Here is a 21,044-nt window from a genome sequence, read left to right as displayed (position 1 = left end):
GATAAGATTTTTAAACTTTGATGTTTCCTTGTTTTCTTTAGGTGACTGAGCGTGAGCGGCTTCAGGAGGAGCTTGAGGAAGCAAAGGACAAGGCCCGGCGGCGTTCAATCGGCAACATCAAGTTCATCGGCGAGCTTTTCAAGCTCAAGATGTTGACAGAGGCCATTATGCATGACTGTGTGGTCAAGCTGCTCAAGAACCACGATGAGGAGTCCTTGGAGTGCCTGTGCAGGCTACTCACCACCATTGGCAAGGACCTTGACTTTGAAAAGGCAAAGGTGAGCTGGCGGAGAAGGTTCTTTTATTAGGTTGTTAATATATAGTTTTAGTTAATAGTTTAACTATTATGTTTAATAGTGAAGTTTAAGTGTCTTCAGTGTTTGGGGAAGTATTTAGTTACCTGCTGAGACTTCAAATGAAAAGCTAAGACTTGAAACAGGAGGAACTGCACTCAAATATTGATAAACAATTAGCATAAAACACCTCAGAATCTGCAAATTGACAATGTCTGACCTTGTCTGTGTAAGTTTTGCAGAGAAATTTACATCCAAGGTGTAAAAATGTGGTTTATGGTCATATAGACTACACCAGGGGTAGGGAACGTTAGTCCTCGAGAGCCAGTGTCCTGCAGGTTTTAGTCAAGACATGTTGAGGAGCTAATTTAGCCATTTAAATCAGTTGTGTTGGATCAAGGACACATCTAAAACCTGCAGGACACCATCTCTCGAGGCCTGGAGCTCCCTACCCCTGGACTAGACTGTTTTTGGTTTGGGGTTTGTTTTTGTTTTTGGGGGGGGGGGTGTTCCTGGAGACAAGCATTGAACCCAAGGCATTTTATTTTGGTCTTATACAAGTTTATTCATAGTTAGCTTAGAGATGCTGGTATGCACATTTAACTTATAGACGTAATCAGTTAGCTGTCTCCTTTTTTCCAGTATTTATGCCAAGATCAGATAAGCCTCTGCTGATAATTGGTACAGAATTTATGCTGCGTGTTGTATCAGAGTCAGGGCAAGAAAGAGAATCGGTGAAGGTAGATGTGATTGACACTTACAGTAATGTTACATTTACACTGATTCGTACATACTGGCACAAACCTGAAGGCTGTTGGTGTAATGTGCTACACGCACAGTGTTATTCATTACATATTCAGAGGTGATTTGACATTGCAGCGAGACCTTGAACAAACCTTTTATCTGAGGCTGTGTTAAAAACTTAAAGCCAGACTCGGAAATGAAAGTGAACGAGTTCAGACAATATTTGGATGGATAGAGTCAAAGGTGAATCAATTTATATTTATGACACAGGCATGGCACTTTGACATCATTATGCCTGTGCTAATATCCACCAAGGTAAGCGTTGGCTGTGCAGCAGTTAAGTGAATCTGATGAGGTGAGATGAGGTGATTCTGGTTTACAGCAGCACAAAAAAAGAAAAAAGAAGTTCTGTTGGGATTTGATCCTTCAACGGTTTGGCTACATTCAGTTCCAGAGGCAACAGAGAAGCTCTTTATATAGGTTATGAGGAAATGGGGATATCCCCACAGTGTCTCTGCAGTCGATGCTCTGCTTTGTTCTGTCTGACTGGCTCTCCTGTAGATATCAGTGACTCTCAGCTGGTCACAGAAAGAGTCCTTAGATGCTTGGAGAGACATAACTGACCTAAAGGCCATACTGCTCTCTGCTGCACTGTGATGTGTGGTTTGATCCTTGTCATGTACCAGTCACCCTACAAAAGACAAGTCCTCTGACCAGCAGGGAAAACATCTAGACTGTAGTCAACCAAGGAAAATCTCAACAGACTGACATCATACCTACTCTTTAACCAAAAAGATTGATCACTGCAGGGGAGGGGGTTGTGTGTTTTTATGAGTCACAAATAGACAAATAAACCTGGTGTTTGCAGTGTATTAAATCATTTAAACCTCGCTATGTTAAACTGAAATTACAACAACAGATGCTGGAGCTGGTGAAGCTGTGGCTGGATGCCTGTGCCATTGCAAAACTATTATTAGGTTAAGCGTATTTGAAATATGCCTGTTCTGATATGTTCACAAAGCCTGAAGAGGTAATCAAGGAAGCTGGTGGAACATTCGAGCACAGACAGCTTGTGTTTCAGCTTAATGAAAGATTTTAAAATTAGAAGATTTTGCTCAACAAAACTGAAGCCCAAACAACGAGTCTTAAACTTCCGCCTGATTCCATCAAAATAGAATGATTGCATGATTATTTTTTGGTTTTGCCATTTTGTCCATTTCTTTGAATTAACAAAAAGTTCCTGTTTTGTAATTACAGAACAGTCTCTGCAATGACTTTGTTTTTCTCTAATTTTCCATATTTCCATATTTAAGCATAAAGACTTTCATTTACTACTGCAGCAGCATTTCTTTATCACAAAGAAAACCTGAGATGTACTGTCAAAATCACACTTGTTTTTCTTATGTTGCGATATGTCAAGAATTAAATGTGTAATTAAACTTTACACTAACAGAAAGGGGAGTTTCACTGGTCTGGCACACATAAGCTCAAGCTGGGCTGTATGTGGCCCACAATGTAAAACGAGTTTAACATCCCTAATTTAAAACATCAACATCTGTAAAGTTGTTATATAGGGGGGAAAGTCTTTATAGAGGCCTCAACCAATTTATGCTAGGTTGTTAACATGTTTTTAGTACTATAAAGTTGGGTATTTTAACATGGGTTGTCAGCAGTGAACAACACAGAGGAATTTTTGTTTTTGGCACTTTAGCCTTGGCTTCATGTTTCAGCTCCAGAAGTTGCTGCTTGGTTTTATTTGACATGGTTTCAGTTGATTTGTAGCAAAAGTTCAGTAAATGTGAACATTGGCTTAGTTAGACAAACCTAATGATGACAACAGAGGCCACAGTTGTGATATTTGGGTCTTTGTTTGTCTTTTTTTAACATGTAGTGTTTTCCTCCTGCTGTCAATAACCAGCCCCACAGTGCCACTTCAGCCTACTGGTTGAGCAGTGAGCATATGCCATAAAGCTTAAATGCAGCAGCCCGGGTTTGAGTCCAACCTGTCGCCCTTTGCTGCTCCTTCGCTCTTCCTCCCCTCTTTCCTATCAGCTCTGCACTACTGGGCTATTACTGTAGATAGAAGCAGAAATTCCCCAAAAAGTTACCAAAGAGCTAACCAATTGGCACAAAGACTGCACCCTTACAAAAATCTTATGAACTCAGCGTAACCACTTAAATCTGCTTTGTTTGCTTCTGGAATATGTTGAGAGCCATAAAATCCTAAAGAATTTGATCATAAATCAGCCATTGTTCCCTTTTTAGATGAGTTTTATCTTGTTTAATCTCATTATTTCCAGAACATTTCTGTTCAATGGCGAGCTATTACGTCGAATTGAGTCCATTCATCTTGGGTTATTAGAGTTTTTGTTCTGCTGCGTCCCAAAATGTTCCCATTTAATGTTGGTTGGTCAGGCAGGTCCCGCTCCACGTAATAAACTGAACAATCAGTCAGTAGAATGAAATAATGTGAGTCACTCAGACCTGCTGTCCATTAAAGAAATTGAAAATTTAACCTTCGTATCTCAAATGAACCTTGTCTGTCTCTTTCATCAGCCCCGGATGGATCAATATTTCAATCAGATGGAGAAAATCGTCAAGGAGAGGAAGACTTCATCTCGGATACGGTTCATGCTACAGGACGTTATAGACCTGAGATTGGTGAGTGTGTGCATTTCTGATAATTGTTTTCAGTGGAGAACCCAGCCCATGTTTAGATGAACTAATAATGCATTTCCCCCCACGGAGGTTTATTTCATTGATTTTTCCTGCATGTTTCTCTGAAACATGCGGGATATCAGTGTTTTGATCTAGTATTGCTCAAATGATATCTACTCCACCATTGAATCTTTACACCTTCTGGTAAAATACACAGTAAACAGTAACAAACCTCAAACAAACATGAACCTGGAGTATTTAAATACCTGACCTTGTTTAAGCTTGTATGTGCTGATCACGTTTTAGCTGTATACTTCTGTTTTTACGAATGAACTGATGAAAACTTTAGAAAAATCCGGTCAGGATATTTTACTCACATGTTGCACACAGCGGAAAATAGTCAGCTTCAAATATGTTCCCACTACAGGTGTGCAAGCAGTCTGGATAGAGAGTCTAAGATGCAGTGCACATGTCACATGTTCAGTGGCAATAAATGCATCAGATTACACGAGCTATTCACACATTTGCACAATCAAATATCATATAGAGTTTGGAACTGTCAGATTCAAATCCAGCTAATGTCCATTCTGTCTGCATTTGCATTTGATAAAGTATTATTTCAATTTAAAATCTCAGTCTTAAAATACAGTGGTCAGTTAGCTCAGAATAAATGTATTGTTGGCTAACAGCAAAATCAAGATGGGGAAATTTTACTACAAAATTCTTTAACAAAATACCTCAAATATATCGAAAAAGCTAACAAGTTTCATCTCTAACCCTGAGGAGTTGATGTGCTTTTGTTTTTCCTTCAGTCTTGTTATTAAGTTTGTTTTAAATTTAATTCTGAATATGGCAAAATAAAAGTTGTAATAAGTCTTAAATCTAGGTTGTCTTAAGCTGTGGGAAATCTAGAAGAGAAGCTTTAGTAAAAAGCTGCTGGTGTTTGTTGTCTTCTAAATAAGCATTGATGTTTATTCACTGCAGTGCACAAAAACATTAGACGCTACAATAAATACTACTGTGTATATTCCATTCAATTTTGTAGATATAGCACCACTTACTATGCCACTATGCCCAGTTATTATTTTATCACTGTTTGCAATAACCTCTGAAGAAATTTATGTCTGATGTGAGTGTCAGTTACCAAATCAGTTAACAGGAAGTGGGGTATAAACCATTCCCAGTGATACTGACTTGCTAACAAGGTGCAACACAGTTTTTAAAAAACATATCCTTAACACTTGTACAGAAGCTGCGTGCATCGACTGCTTTATTTATTTTATAAACTGATTAGATTGAGATGTTTAATTACATAGACGTCAAAAACCTATAAACATGTCTAGTTTAGAAATTGGAAGTTGTTGATTGGAAAACATCTTCATAGTAAAAATAAGAAGAGGTTCACAAGTAATAAATCCACCTGTAAAGCTTGGGGATGCGGTTTATTTTTCCCCTTGTTATTTGCTGCTGTCTCTGGACCGAACCAGCATCTCAGTGACGGGTGCTTTTATGGGTTTTTGTGTTTGTGTTTAGCTGTTGTAGCCTGAGTTTAAAAGCCTAATGAAAATGAGACAGAATTGTCAGTTCAGCTTCATACATATATCAAACCTCATCTGTGGTGTCGCTGTTAAGGTTGATATTGTGTTTTTCCTGTAGATGCATCTGCATTGATTAAGCTGAGATTGCTCCTTAACTCTAGCCTGACACAAGTTGTTTGCATCAGCGTCAGCATCTCATACGAAAAGGAGGAAAAATTCAAATCCCTGCTGTGCTACGTTCCTGTCAAATTTGAAATTGAAATGAGCAAGAAGGTACTTTGTTTAAAAACAAAAACCTTCATCCTCAGCGTCATAGACGCACACATAGATATTAATAACAAATGATGGGCTGTCGCAAGTTGAAAACCTTGTTAACACATCTTCTGTCAGGTGTGGTCACTCATTAAATTATTAGTGATTTTCTTTTGTGACTGACAGCTTCTCATATGTGATCTGATCTGTGTATCATGATAAAACAAGGGAAATACGGTAATTTGCTCTGGTTGTTGTTTCAGTTGGTTTATATCTGACTGACACTGTTCGGTGTATTTTATGAATCTGGTGTTTTTTTTTCTCTCTTTTCCAGCACAACTGGGTTTCCAGGAGAGCTGACCAGGGCCCGAAAACAATTGAGCAGATCCACAAAGAGGCTAAGATTGAAGAGCAGGAAGAGCAGAGAAAAGTGCACCAGCAGCTGCTCTCCAAGGACAGCAAGAGGCGGTCAGGTCAGGCCTGCAGTCTAAATCCTCTTTAAGGCTTAGAGTCATATCGGCACAGCTACAGTGACTCAGGAAGCCTGCAAGTATACAGGCAGACTTCCTGTTCCTATAGCCCGCAGAGATGCTATTGTGCCCAGCAGCAGAAAGGAAGCCCCCCTACCCCCTCCCATCTGTCAGATGACCTATAATATTTCGTCATGTGTTTAATGCGTGTCTGAAATGATGAAAAATGTTCAGAATTGTCGCTGAATTCCCACGGAACTATATTTTTCCTGCTTTATGCCCCTTAGATCCACGAGATCAAAGAGATCAGCGTGGGCAGAGAGAAGAGACCTGGAACACTGTGCCTATGACGAAGAACAGCAGGACCATCGACCCCAACAAGATCCCAAAGATCTCCAAGGTGAGACATGCTGCCCATGCTGGTCGTAGCCTGAGATGAACTTCAGCCATTAGTTAGAGCGCCACCAGCTGGAAAGACAAGAAAAACCTTTAATAAATCTTAGAAATGTTCAATATGCTGCAAGTGCCCTTTTTCTACTGGAAGAGAAACTCCTACAGAGAAACTGCCTGCAACATCATGATACATCTCAACCTGTAGGATTGTCAGGATACTCAAATTCCAAACTCTCTGCTGACACAAAAAGATTTTTAAATGTTTTATTATTCTATTAACAAGTACAATGACAAAACTAATAACATAAATATATATGTATATTTAATTATGGTAGAAGAAGAAGAAACTAATTGGAAAGTTAAAATGAGTTTTGCTCAAGTGAACAGATCAGCCTTTTTCTCCTTTTTCTCCTCCTCTGTGCACATTGCACGGCCTCAGTCTGAAGCTCTTCTATTTCTCACAACAGAAACATATTCAATTTGGCTGCTCTGCTCTCAATTTCACCTTTTATTTGCTCAGATTAGTGCTCTGCACTCTGGACTCTCTGTTCAGTTCAGCTATTGCTCTGCACAGCCAGCAATCCACCTGGTTTTCCACATGCTCCAAAATCTGTCTGTCACCTGACCAACATCCTGCCATTGCTGGGGTTTTTTTTTAAATTTTTAATTTATTTAAGTATTTCTAGTGGCGTTGAAATAGAGTCCTTGGAGTTTTTACGTACAAATAGTGGGGTTTGTTTTTTTTACCCCCCACACAGCAAAATTCACTATGTGACTAGTAAACTCTGTGATGTCAAAACAATGATCTTTCAACTGAATTTACATATTCGGCATGTGGGCAATGTTGCAGGAAGGCACCTCTGGCCGGTGAGCAAAGATTTTGTTGATGTGGGCATGAAAATCCATCCGTTTTCTTTGCACTTTTAGCCAATACAATGACAATCGAGTTCATATTGTTTCCTGTGAATACTCCCCCTCAGATCACTCAGGACATTACATTAGAACTCCTGGCTGACAGTCTCACCCCGAGGGACAAATTCAAAGTGAACAACACGATGAATGTTTCTTTTTTTTTTTTTCTTAAAAATGAACATGCACCAGGTCTCACTCCTCACCTGAGACCATGACTTTGGCCTGAACTCATCAAATGAAAACTGTTCAATCATAACTGGAGGTGTAGCGGCCAGCACCAGTGATGACTGTCCCTCACATGAAATTGGGGTCAGTTTGAAACAGAATTGATGTTTGCTCTCGGCACAGGTTTGAGCACCCAGAACAAGTGGTCAGAACTTCCAGAGTGAGATCTAAAAATAGCAGACTGTCTAAACAGGTTTTTTTTTTAAAGAAAAATCATCATTATGTTGATTAGTTCTTCTCCTCACAGTTAGCAAAATCACTTGTTCTCAGACTGAGGAGTTTGGAGCACCGTGGGAAAACTAAGATAAAATAATGTAATTTTGGAGGGCAGGATAGACGAGATTGTTGTACAGACTTTTTGTTTCTCACTAAAATTAAATTTGGATTCTTGTTAATAGTTTTTAAACAAAATTGCAGAGTATGGGTTTAAAAAAATTTGGCTTCAAAAAAAGGGCATGCTAGAAAAGGTTTGAAAACCCGTGAGTTAGTGAATCCGTCAATTCAGGAGGCACCAGTGATGATGGAAGTATCAGAAATGAGCTCTAATTAGAAACCTGTCACAGACAGTGTTTTGTTGCAGCATGTTGTGTATTGGGTCTGATGGTGTGTGGGTAATGTGCGGCTGCTTTGTTCTCTCAGATTCTCAGACTTGGCTGAACTTTCTCAATTCTGCATTGTAATATAAACAAATTGTGGGATGGTTTTCATGTTGTGACAAGTTTGTTTTCCATTCAACATGTGTTTGTTTTTTTCATCTCATGTCAAAGCCCCTTTTCAGCTGGCTGGTGTTTTTTTTTTTTTTTGCACACAGAAGATAACTGTTTACGCAGACTCAAGATGACTCTTAAGGATAATCATAACTGGGCCGAGTACATCAATGTCCTCTGTTCCCATCTACATAACTCTACATGCTCAGTTATGCATATACTGACATCCTGATGGAACTATAACTATTGCTGGGTAAAAGAAGTTAGTTCATTTTTGGAGCGCCCTCTGCTGGAAGCACTCTGGCAGTTTTAACTGTTAGTCTATAAGAGAGAACCAAATATCCCAGAAGCTGTCTGGTATAGAGGCAGCATTTTAGGTGCTATCGTCATTTACAGCCCCATTTAACTGGATACTCACTTGACACTCACGTTACATTTTTCCTTTGGCCTTATACCTGTCAGTCTTCCTTGTCCTTTTAAAATACTGCTCCTCTCCAGCTTAAAGGCAGAGATTGTGAAGCTTTTTTTCTGAATTATTGTGTTCCCGCAGCCTCAGATGGATGAGAAGATCCAGCTCGGCCCACGGGCTCAAGTCACGTGGGTGAAGGGCAGCAGCGGAGGAGCCAAAGCCAGCGACTCAGGTAAGATGCCACAACAAGCTATAACATCATTAGCAAAACTTGGAAAAACAGAACCGAGCACACTGTACAAACTGTGGTCGTCATAACAGTCTTTTCATCTCGAGTCTCAGAGGCTCATTAGTTGTACTAAAACACCAAAATGGCAAAGTTGGGAGCATCGCTCAGCTTTCAGCTGCTGATTTATTGACACTAAGTCAGTTTTGGCAATTTACAAACATCTTTCAAATACAATAAATGGCTGTCAGTGAGACTCGATGGAATAACATTAGAAATGATAAGAAATACATCTTCAGTGCCTTGTGACTGGCCCCCCAAAAATGTCGAAAATCTGGTCTGATGGTGAGATTGTAGCTGCAGCTGGCTCAGATGTGTCACAGTAAAAGCATCAGGATGCATGAAGAGCAGGTACTGTGTGAAATTTTTGAAAACAAAGACTGCTTTCTCCAACACTCTCCACGCTCTGACCTGTGGCTGTTAGGCTCCGTCTCCACAGGAAGCATCAATTTTCTATACAAATCCTGTGAAGCTCGGCGTTGACAGCGCTCAAAGTCCTCAGGGCAAAAACTCCCCCAGTGCAATGCACTCGCAGCACTTTTAGTTCAAAATAATTCAACCTTAGGAGCAGCATTGCTTTGCAGGCATAAACACTTCTCTCCATAAATTGAGATTTATATTTAAAAAAAGTTCAGCTTGTGAGTTCAAGGCCTTTGGTGGGTGACAGTGTGCATCAGCATGATCGGTTCACTTTCACACAGATGTCTCAGTAACCATCTGTAGCAATGCCTAGTTTTAGTTTAGTTTAGATTTAGTGACAGTATTATCCTCTTTGTATAAAACCTCTTTGGGGAGTGCCAAACATTCCTGTATGCAGGAAAAACTGTGTAGCTGTGATTCCCAATGTGTTGCTTTTTCCCCCTGGTAAATTGGGAAGGTGTTGCTGTTTGACCTGGAAAGGTCTTTCAAATAACCATAAATGATCTGCCTAATTTTCACCAATACTTCTTAGCCAACAGGCTTCAGTTCATCTCAGAATGGTCAAAACATACCTTCTTAGATGAGCCCTGGCTAGATGTTGAACAGGCACTATGCAAGGATCTAGAGATTTCAGACCTACCATTTATCAGCTCAAACATCAAAAGACATGAATGCTTTAAAAGTATCAACATCAGCTTTTCTCTGACAGCATGGTGGGAGTTTCTAAAAATAACGGAGTCTTCATTAATCCCATGCAAACGTACACCTATCTGGAATAACCCTGACATATTACAAAACAATAATATGATTAATTTCCCAGAATGGAGTTGTAAAGGAATTAAATACTTAGAACATATATTAGAGGGAACAGAATTTATTCCATTTGACAGACTAGTTGCACAATATGGGATCAACAAGAAAAGATTTTTAGAATATCAACAAATTAAATCCATAGTAAAAAAGAAATTTAACCTCAGTCAAGTTGAATTACAAACACCACCAAGTGCGGCACATTTCCTTACTCTTAAATCCCCCAAATTATTATCTAAAATATACAGAACACTTTCTAAATTAGATGAATCAATATCCCTTCCTATTGCAAAGTGGGAAGCAGATTTATCAGTCAGCTTAGACCAAAACTTCTGGTCTCAGGTATGCTTAAAAACCTTTAAATTAATTAAAAATCCCAGTCTGCAATTAATACAATACAAAATACTACATAGAGTGCACTATACAGGTCATTGGATGTTCAAGATGGGCTTTACATCTTCCAACAACTGCTCACACTGTCAAGGCAATACACCAGACAATTACATTCACGCTCTTTGGTTCTGTCCACCAGTTCAGAAGTTTTGGCGCGAGATATGTGAAGACTTATCAAAGTGTCTGAAATGTAACATCCCAACTTCCCCCTTAGTGTGTTTACTGGGCAGCTTAGATAATGTCACTTCAGAAAAGAATATCGCCCATATGTTTTTCACTGCCCTATGCATAGCCAAGAAAACAGTCCTCATGAACTGGAAAAATAAAAATAATCTTAATTCTAACCAATATAGAAATTATCCATTAGATTACATTAGTCTTGATACAGCCTCTGCCACCACACCAGATCAATTGCTCTGGGCTCCTTTGATCAGCTCCATCACCTAGTGGGGGGTCATAGTTTGGTCCCACCTTCACTGTTGTGATTGGTGTGGGGGTAGGGACAAGCTTAGGGCGTCGGGGGGTTCCCCGGAGGCATCTTCCTTGGGGGGCTCAACCCGGGGTAGCGGTCATGTCCGGTTGGGGGCTCTTTTGGCTCTCGGGTGACTGTTTCCTCGTGGCTGCGATACACGGAGTCCAAAGTACCATCAGGGTGTACACCCCACCCCTGGCGTCGTTGCCCACCTCTCAATTTTAAATACACGTAGACATTGAGGGCTAGCAGGAGGGACCATGCGCTTACCTGCTGCTCTCTAGCAGGTAGCTCCATGCCCTCCTGGGTTTTAATTGCACCTTAGAACACACATGCATCAACACTACAATGAGCGGGTGGAGGGAGGTTTGGAGTCTCCTCTCACCCCCATTCTCTGCGGCCTGCTGGAGCGGGAGGGCTAGGTGGAGGAGTTGGCCGTCCGACTGCGGTCTGGAGTGTGGGGCCTCCCTGCTGCTGCGGAGTCGGGGCGGTCTGCCTCTCCCCACCGCAGGGAAAAGGGTAACACCACCTGGGTCTGGGTGCAGTTCCCCCCTCCAGGGGTAAGGGTACCTAGACCCAGTTCGTAGAGTACGCTTGGGGAGTGTGATCGTTGTACAGCGTCTCTTTATGTCTGTCTCCACGTTGGTTGAGTGTGGAGTGAGTGCATATGAGAGCATGAGGGGGAATGGATGTTTGTGTCTGTGTGTGCCTGTATGTCTGTGTCTATATGTCAGGTTGGGTGTCAGACGCCACCTCTCTGGGGACATCTTATGCCCTCCAAGGTTTGGAGGCCTATCTCCACCCACCACCACTTCCCCTGCCAGTGGCAGACTCCCTCAGGTGTCGGTGCGTTGGTGGTTCTTTGTGTGTGGGGGTGGGCGTCCGGGTACACACCGGCTCACTCCTTGACGGCCGCTTATCGGGGCCTGGAGCCTGGGGCTCGCTCGGGCCACTTCGGAGGTGGGGTGCCCCCGGCCTCTCGGCCTGGGGCTCGGTCACTCAGGCACAGCTGGCTGCCGGCGGAGCTCACGGGCGCGTCACTGCAACTCCCCCTGGCTTCTGCTCCGCGGCTGCTGAGTGAACCCTCATCTGGGACTCTCCTCAGCTCTTACTGGGACAGTGGCGCGGCTGCCCCTCTGTTGGTCTTCCTTGGTCTCTTGTGTTCTGGGGGCCTCTGGATGTCTGGAGTTTTGATCTCCTCCATACCTGCTTCATACCCTGGAGGACGGGGCTGTGGCTCCCCACACTCCCTAGCAGATCGTTACATGGAGAAACCTTTGGAATACAAGCGCGCTGATCCACACAGGTATGCACACAGGTGTACACACGGGTATTCACAGACGCGGACTACAGCTTTCTTGGCTGCTGCCTCAAAGCACATTGTGCACTGTCTATCTTGCGTGCTGCACAATATCGTTTATTATTTAGTATCTACTGATATCTACTGCTAGCTAGTTTATTGTGATGGTGCCGTTTTGTTTTTTTTACTATGTTGCTCTTTGTTGTTTGCTTTCTCTTCTGTTTTTTTTCTCCATACAGGTGACCCAGGTGTTTTTTTTTTTTTTTTTTGTTTTTTTTTTCTTTCTTCCCCCCCTTCTCACCGTCTCTTCTCCCCTTTGGTTTTCTTTCTCTCCCTCTCTTTCTTTCATTCTTTCTCCCTGTCCTGTCCCGTTTGTAGCAACTGAAAATAAAATAAATTCATAATTATAATAAAGGTCAATCAAATGGACCAATATGGCAAGGCCATGATGATCCACTTGGTAAAATAAATCCACTTGGCATCTTTCTTGGCCTTAAGACAACAATTCTGATGGCTAAAGATCCAAACGGGACACAAAAAAAAAAAACATAAATGTTTTATTATAAATTACTTGCAATCAAAAGTATTCAAAGCTAATAAAAGAAAGCTTTGATTTTACATTTTGTCATACCCTTTATGTATCTGAATAGCTTTTGATCCACTGCTGTTTTATTTCTTTTGGTTGTTGGGTAGTTAAAGTTAATGGTCTGCTCATTAGTTGCTGAGTAATGGAGCAGTAATTCTCAGGCTCTCTGGAGTTTACAAGAGTGGGACCTGCAGATGAAAACCATGAAATGATAAGTATAGGTGGGTGACAGAAGCTTTTCAGGGCCGAAGTGGATTGTGGCATCCATACGTTTGGGGGTTGGCTGGACTTTTAAAGCTGCTATGGACAGATTATGCTGCATAGTGACTGAGTCGAATCAGCACTCTGGCTGATTTGACACTGTTGGGATTTAAATATATATTTTAATGCTTATTTTGTTGACTATATTGTATTATGTATAAGAGAGGGCCAGCTTTGAGACTAGGTCGCAGGCTGACAGGAAACTGCATGTTTTTGCAGAGCATGGTAACTGCAGGCAGAAAGTGAAACTAAGCAGAGTGTTTGATCGAAACTTAAAGTTTGTGTGACGTCTATATGAATAACTAGGCTTCCTGTTTGTGCTTCAGACCTGAGCTAGTGTGTTCGGGTCTCCATATTCCGGAATATGTAAAATTAAAGATCATTTTGTAAGTTAGACCACTTTGAGCCGTGTCTTTCTTTGCTGTAGGGAATACATAGAACTGAGATTTAATAACACCAAATGTGATCACTCCTCCGGAGGTTTCTTCCTGTTAAAAGGGAGTTTTTCCTTCCCACTGTTGCCAAAGTGCTTGCTCATTAGGGGGTCATATGATTGTTGGGTTTTTTTCTCTGTATCTATGAAGCGCCTTGAGGCGACTTATGTTGTGATTTGGCGCTATATAAATAAAATTGAATTGAATTGAATTGAATTTTTCTTCTTCCTGTTACAGACCTGTCACGGACAACTGGCCTGAACCGTTACTCTGCACTGCAGCCGACACTCTCACCTCAGCCCTCCACTACACCTCCCCAGAACCCAGAATATGACTCCAGGAGAACTCTAGGAAGGTAAAAAACAACTCCAGCTCTTATTTGTTCCTCCTGATTGTCTGCTGATTTCTCGAATATCCTTTTATTGAGCAACATCATGTTTGACTTGATTTTTTTTTCCTCCCCCCTTCACAAAAAGTCGTGCCAGTACAGGCAGAGAGCGCAGTGACAAGCCACTAATCTCTGCAGCGCCATCAGCACGGCCCGGACCGTTCATCAGGGGAGGAAGTTCTAAAGAGCTGCTGGAAAGTCCGAACCCAGAGGAGCCGCGAAGAGACCGTGAGCGAGAGGGAGCCGAGCCCCGGAGACCGAGTGTCACGGAGGACAAAACGGAGATGGAGCGCAGTAGAGTCAGGGAGCCTGGTGAGAACACTGCTCAGCCTCTGCAGTTTACATATTTCATTCAGTTTTCAGGTGAAAACAAGCGAAACCCTGAGTTTTTGGTGTTAACAAGGTAGCCCACTTCTTACCAGGGTACATTTCATGTACAAAAGCTCCATCAATCAAATACCTATCATTCCTGGACATTGATACTCAGATAGTGAGAGAGTCTGAGGTCTTTTTAAATGAGCATTGGTAGGAAATGTAAATTCTCAGGAACACCTGATTTGGTGCATTTTATAGAAAATTTGTAGTTTTGTATTAAAAGAAACCTGTTTACATTTTTAGGGTTGTATTACCATATACTTGCTTGTTGACTTTATATAAAAGTAGTAAACCTACTTACCAGTTTGAATTATTTACTTCAATATTTCTAAGGTCATCTAACACCTCTTGATGTGCTTTACGGTGTTGTAGGCTAATGTAGTCAGATTTTCCTGTGGTTTAATGATCAGTCAGTAGTAATGAGTCTATTAACTTGCACAGCCAGCTTTCCTTCCTGGCTTTAAATAGATTTTATTTATAAAGCACTTTTTCAATTCGAATGAAAACTTCAAACACTATAAGCACACACAGATATTCATTCTGCACTTTTTAACACTATACTGCTATATGGTGCTTAGGTTTAGAAATCCCTGAGTATAATTGTCTATTTGCCAACCACCTTCGTGTGACTGTTTATCCTGATTGTCAGTGTTTATGTAACTCAATCCAGATAAGAAGAAGATTTGTGGGGTGTGTTGAACTTACTTTTTAGAGCAGCCATCGGTTCTTTCCACCAAAAGGCAAAGTTGGGACTTGTGTTTATATGTTTACAGTGAAACCTGAGCCAGTGGTCCAGACCCCAGACAGACCAGCCCTGTCTGAGGAGGGGATCGAGAGGAAGTCCAAGTCTATTATTGACGAATTTCTACACATAAATGATTACAAGGTATGACATTCACGAGCAGTAGGTGAAGTTTACGGTGCACAACTTCTAATACGCATCAGCAAGCTTCTGCTTTACATGAATATTAACAGTGATCTTTCCAGAAGATTCATTCATGATTAAATAAGTTATTTTCTTTAAGGCAAGCATGCATTTTGTATTTTTCATACCCCTTTAAGATATGTTGTAAGCTTTAACCAAGATTTGTGTGAGTTTAAATCCACCAGCAGGGTAAGATAATGAACCGTGTTTGATATTTTAATGATTTATAATTGCTAGAATGGAAAATTTCAGTATTTAAATTTTTCAGTAATTTCCAGCTGAATCAGTTTTGACAATATATCTTCATTTTCTGCAGGAGGCTATCCAGTGTGTGGACGAGCTTGACTTGGGCTCCCAGCTTCACATCTTTGTGCGCGTTGGGGTGGAGTCGACCCTAGAGCGCAGTCAGATCACACGGGACCACATGGGCCAGCTCTTCTTCCAGCTGGTGCAGCAGGGAACCGTGCCCAAGGCCCAGTTCTACAAAGGGTCAGTTCACTTGCTTAGTGGCCAATACTCAATCGATCACTAGAACTCTTCTATTTACTTTCTTCTTACCCATTTTTTATTATTTGATTTATTTGGCACTGAAATTTTGGACCAATCTTGCAATGGAAATACACATTAAAGTGAAAGTATATCCTTTAAAAAGCACATTGCAGTATTTTTAACATTGTTTATTAAAGTGGAAATAAAGTTTGAAGCACTGTCACATCTAATCACTGCTTGGTCTTCTCTTTGTCTTTGTTTTCTCAGGTTTGCAGACACGCTGGAGCAAGCGGACGACATGGCCATCGACATTCCTCACATCTGGCTGTACCTGGCTGAGCTGCTCAGCCCTGTGTTGAAGGAGGGGGGCTTCTCTATGAAAGAGCTCTTTAGGTACAAATAACTGAAAATGAAAGATTTGCTACATTTGTTCAGAAATAAATTCACCTCTGCCACCAATTTATCTACACTTTAGTCTCAGATTACCTTCCATCAGACATAAAAAAAACAAAACATGAGGGTTACATCTGCACATGTGTTTAAATAATTGGTCTGATTGCACATTTGCTGTAAACAAAGCTGTGTGTGACAGGGGGAAAAACATGTATACTTCAATTTCTTTCGTCTCTGTTTGCAGTGAATTAAGCAAACCCTTGCTTCCTGTGGGAAGAGCTGGGATCCTTATATCTGAAATACTGCACTTACTATGCAAACACATGGTAAGCAATGCTTAGATGTTATATTGTTGTTTTTTATGATTATTTTTACTTTTTTTGTTTGTTTGTTTTTTATCTGTTCTCATGACCTCAGTAACATTTAATCAATGAAGATTAGGGACTAATGAATAATATATCTGTGTAAGTATCTATGCTCCTTATCCTCGCCTTCAAAATGTTGAAAATGCAAGAAGATGTGTGTGAGGGGAGAGGTTTAACTTTTGTCTTGTTGTGTTTCCACAGAGCCATAGGACTGTAGGTTCTTTATGGAGGGAATCTGGCCTCAACTGGACCGACATTCTTCCAGAGGGAGAGGATGTCCAGGCCTTCATCTTACAACAGGTTGGTTAGTGTCAGGCTCAGACTTGACAACATTTTGATTTCTTTCATTGGTCACTAGGTCAGATAGAAGTTAACATTAGGGTCCAAAAATTTAGCTTTTTTCATTGTGTGATTACACACTGCTTCCTCATCGCTCATGTGTTGCTGTTTTTTGAGATCTGCATGATGTCATCAGGTGTTACCTAGGAATTCTATAGAAAACTATGTAAACAGACAACAGGAAAACCTTTTTTTTCCCCCTTTTCATCACCTTTTCATTTCTTGTCCTCTCCTGTCATTTTCACATCAACAGAAACTCCAGTTTCTTCAGTCAGACAGCTCCAATCCTGAGGCAGCTCTGCCCGAAAGGGTCTTGTCTCCTGAGGAGATGAGCCAGCATCTGGAGAGACTCCTCCTGGAGGATATGGCCAGTGATGAGCAGATTTTTGACTGGGTGGAGGTATGACAAGCGACGTTACTCAGGAGCTCAAACATCACACAAACTGTGTGACCGAGTGGCTAAAAGCAGGGAGGAGCGGCAGGCCGTCGTTTGCTGTGTTGCTTTTTTTTTTTTTTTTTTTTTTTTTTTTAAATTAAAAGTATGGAATGAGAACAGACGTGGTGTTTGCATTTTTTATTCTTCCATCGCTTTAATTTTTTAGATATAGGATTCTGAAAATGTGCCTTTTTACAGCCTTTGGTGCAATTAAAAAGAGACATAAATATAAGGACTGAACGTTTTTGTGACTTTTCTGCCTTCCACTGTCTTTCTGTTCTGTTCTCTTATGTTGAGCGCTGCACCTCGTGGTGCTTCATCATTGTTGTTCAGTTGTATTTTTTTTCTTACTTTTCCTGTTTTCATCTTTATCCTGTTATGTTAATACATGAATAGGACGACGTGTTAAAGATGTCTGAGGAGACCAAGCTTGAGGTAGCCAGCTCGAATGACGATAGAACCAGAAGCCATGCCAACTGTTTTAATGTAGCCTGCTCTTATAGTACCTGACTCTACAGAAGTGGACAGCTGGGGCTCAGAAGTCCACCAATACCAGAGTTTGTGGTTCGATTCCTTGACCCCAGTTACTCATGATGGTCAGACCAGCAGCATGCCTCCTGGCTTTGAGCAAACAGTGTGTATGAAATTACAAAGCTCTCTGGATAAAAGCACTACATAAATGCAACCCATTTGCCACTTACCATTGTTCAGCTGCACTCACTACTAAAAATGTCAGAAAATAACTCAAACACTGTGCAAATATGGTGAACAGTAGAACAGAGTATCAGATCATTCGCGGACAAGTAGGTGTTAAGTGACGTGTTGATACAGAGTATAATATAATCCTGGTGTGGTTGAAGTTGAGTGTTTGAGCAGAGGACGCAATCCAAACATGGTTTGAAGGGGAAAACATAGTTAAAACATGTGCTGCTGCAAAGTTATGTGAGGTTGCAGTGTATTTTTTACCTGCTAAGTGGAGTCATGTGACAATGACAGCTAGTTCTGCTCCGTTTCCCAGGCAAATCTAGATGAAACACAGATGAGCTCGTCTCCCTTCCTGAGGGCTCTGATGACAGCTGTGTGTAAGGCAGCAGTGAAAGGTAAGCCACTCCACCACCTGGAGAAGACACTTCTCTGTTCTGCTTAAATCCCACCGCTGATTGCAATATTTACACTCTGCCAAATTGCGAGCGGGCCGGCTCAGCATGCACTCACTCTGCCTCCTGCTTTGCTGTACAGATGATAACACCAATTGTCGAGTGGACACGGCCATGATCCAGAGGAGATTGCCTGTATTACTCAAGTACCTTAACTCAGACACTGAGCGACAGCTGCAAGCACTTTATGCACTTCAGGCGCTGATCGTTGCCCTCGATCAGCCTCCAAGTAAGTTCTGCATCATAGTTTATAAAACTAGTAAAACCTGCTGCTCTTAGCTTTCCTTACTAGCGCCTCTCTTTTGTTATTGCTGATTAGAGCTCAAATACTGGCTACAAGTGGCTGTACATGTAATGATTAAGACATTTTTTTTTATTCATTTAAAGAACTTGATCTCACCACAGAGTTCTTACAAGTAAATTCTTAATAGTTAGTGGCTGTTTCCAAGGTAAAGAATGATTGAATTAAAAGTCTCAGTGTTTCTCTGTGGAGGATTTGCATAAATAAACTTGATGAGAACTTCACTGCAGTTTAGTTCTCAAGGTATAAGAATATAATGTGTTTCAAGGAAATATATCTTGCAGTTATGTCAACATGGGTTAGGTAGGGTTTGCAATAGACTGTATATAAAAGATGGTCACATTTTTTTTTACTGCTTATGTTGATTCTATGAAAACTAGTAGTGACTGTATTTAGACAAGAGGTTAGAGTGTCACTTTGTCAGATAAAGCATATAAAGCTGCATTCATAAACTACATGCACAGGTGCACAAACACTCACAGATAACCAAACAAGACCAAGAACAAAACACTAGACTTCAGTAGCTTTCTACTACGGTCATAAAAAAATTATTTCCATCTACCTTGTTTTATATTTTTAACTGCAAGCCTACGGTCTTGTACCATTCCATACACCCTAAACAGAGCAGTGACAGAAGATAAGACTCTGATTAAGTCTGAAACAGCATGAAAAATGGAACTTTGGTGAAGTTGGTATTGCCTTAACAAGCATTCATTGTAATGACCAGCAGGGGGCATCTTCTCTAGCTGCAAAAAGGCAGGATTATATAGAATGTGTATGGGGGGGAAATGGTCTTCAGCTGACTGTATTTGTGACCTCAGTAAACTGTTTCCTGATTAATTTCTGTGCTCATTTGCTGGTTTCAAGTCTTGACGACTAAAAAACGAATTAAATTTAGCAAAATACGCCTAATCTTTAAGTTTAAGTTGCCTGCCTGAAGGCTTCACTGTGTTAATGTAACTTTTCAATCAGTCTTGTTTCTCTTCTGGCTGGTTTTAAATTTATTTTCTAGTTCCTTTAGAATGAAAAGGAACAGGGTTCAACTTTAACCTAATTTCGAAAAGAACTTGTCAAACAAGGTGACAGTTGAATATTTGTCTGTCTTCTAGACCTCCTAAGGATGTTCTTTGACTGCCTGTATGATGAGGACGTCATCTCGGAGGACGCTTTCTACAAGTGGGAGTCGAGCAAAGACCCGGCCGAGGAGCAGGGCAAAGGCGTGGCCCTGAAGTCCGTCACGGCCTTCTTCACCTGGCTGCGCGAGGCAGAGGAGGAGTCTGAAGATAATTGACGAGGGAGACACCCGGGGACGCGACTTAGTAGAACTGTATCCTCGCAGCAGAACAAACTTTCAAAATGGCTGCGTGGGCAGGACGACATGTTTACGGCTGGAATTTTTTTCTGCGGTACGGTTCTGAAACATGCCGCCATTTTGAGTTTGGATCCCAACGGTGGAAGCACTAAATACCTGTATTATACATAGAAAATATTTTTTTTTTAAATTTTAACTTACTTTTCTTTTGTTACTTTTTAAGAAGAGACTTAAAAGATACATAGGTTCTGGACTCTTTAATTTATTATTTTTTTAAGGACTGCAAATATGAAAGTTATTTAACATTTGCAGATGCTCACAATGAGAACAAGACGGCAGAAATAACAATATAATTAATTATAATAACAAAATAATAATTGTGAAATAAACAGCCTCCCCGGATTCCACACTGTTTGGTTTAAAACAGAGTAAAGCAAAATTATTTTGGGATGAAGGGGAAGCAAAGATTAAAAAAAAAAGAGGAGTTGAATGCACAGGAACTATTAACATTGTCCAAGGTCAAAGGTTATCTTGTAATAACCAAGAAGTGTCTCCCTGAGCCTTGGCTTGCTCTGCATTGATATGTACATACACCTCATGAGAGGTAGAGGTATGCATTCAAGAAGCGATGCAAGTCCGAACTGTCACACAAACGTAGACGAACAAACCAGATTCATTCAGATGGAATGAGCAACTTCAAAAAGCAAATGGCCAGAGTCGCTGAACATGACATGCTTGTAACACTTCAGACCTACAGAGCAGATTAAAGCTTGTAAATACATTAAAGACAAAAAAAGGTATTTAAAAAAGTGCTTATTCTCGTGTTTTCGTCTCTTCTTTTTGGGGGGAAAGGTGGGTTGCCAGATTATTTTTTTGACGCGTGTGTGTATGTGTGTGTGTATGTCTAATAAACTGAGCCAGTGTTTGAAGAAAAACAGTTTTAAATCCAGGAAGAAGCAGCTGGAATCCCCTGGAGCCACCGGGAAGTTGAAATCATTGCA

At 40.9% G+C, this 21,044-nt stretch overlaps 1 protein-coding gene across 15 annotated transcripts in view; it reads left to right on the top strand.

The window, feature by feature from the left end:
* eif4g3a (eukaryotic translation initiation factor 4 gamma, 3a) overlaps window positions 1-20,855 on the top strand; it is a 68,523-nt gene extending 47,668 nt beyond the window's left edge. For all 15 annotated transcript variants that reach the window (XM_026167121.1, XM_026167118.1, XM_026167115.1 and 12 more), the window contains 16 exons: window positions 42-278; window positions 3,594-3,698; window positions 5,820-5,958; window positions 6,243-6,355; window positions 8,743-8,833; window positions 13,801-13,918; window positions 14,040-14,263; window positions 15,100-15,212; window positions 15,568-15,740; window positions 16,008-16,133; window positions 16,378-16,459; window positions 16,700-16,798; window positions 17,091-17,237; window positions 18,292-18,373; window positions 18,513-18,659; window positions 19,841-20,855. In XM_026167121.1, the coding sequence (XP_026022906.1) occupies window positions 42-278; window positions 3,594-3,698; window positions 5,820-5,958; window positions 6,243-6,355; window positions 8,743-8,833; window positions 13,801-13,918; window positions 14,040-14,263; window positions 15,100-15,212; window positions 15,568-15,740; window positions 16,008-16,133; window positions 16,378-16,459; window positions 16,700-16,798; window positions 17,091-17,237; window positions 18,292-18,373; window positions 18,513-18,659; window positions 19,841-20,022 (2,178 nt within the window). In that variant the 3' untranslated portion in view covers window positions 20,023-20,855. The remainder of the gene's footprint in view (window positions 1-41; window positions 279-3,593; window positions 3,699-5,819; window positions 5,959-6,242; window positions 6,356-8,742; window positions 8,834-13,800; window positions 13,919-14,039; window positions 14,264-15,099; window positions 15,213-15,567; window positions 15,741-16,007; window positions 16,134-16,377; window positions 16,460-16,699; window positions 16,799-17,090; window positions 17,238-18,291; window positions 18,374-18,512; window positions 18,660-19,840) is intronic.
* Window positions 20,856-21,044: the final 189 nt, after the last annotated feature.

Source organism: Astatotilapia calliptera, chromosome 5 (genome assembly GCF_900246225.1).
Source record: "Astatotilapia calliptera chromosome 5, fAstCal1.2, whole genome shotgun sequence".
Lineage (NCBI taxonomy): Eukaryota > Metazoa > Chordata > Actinopteri > Cichliformes > Cichlidae > Astatotilapia > Astatotilapia calliptera.
This window is presented reverse-complemented; position numbering and strand designations above follow the sequence as displayed.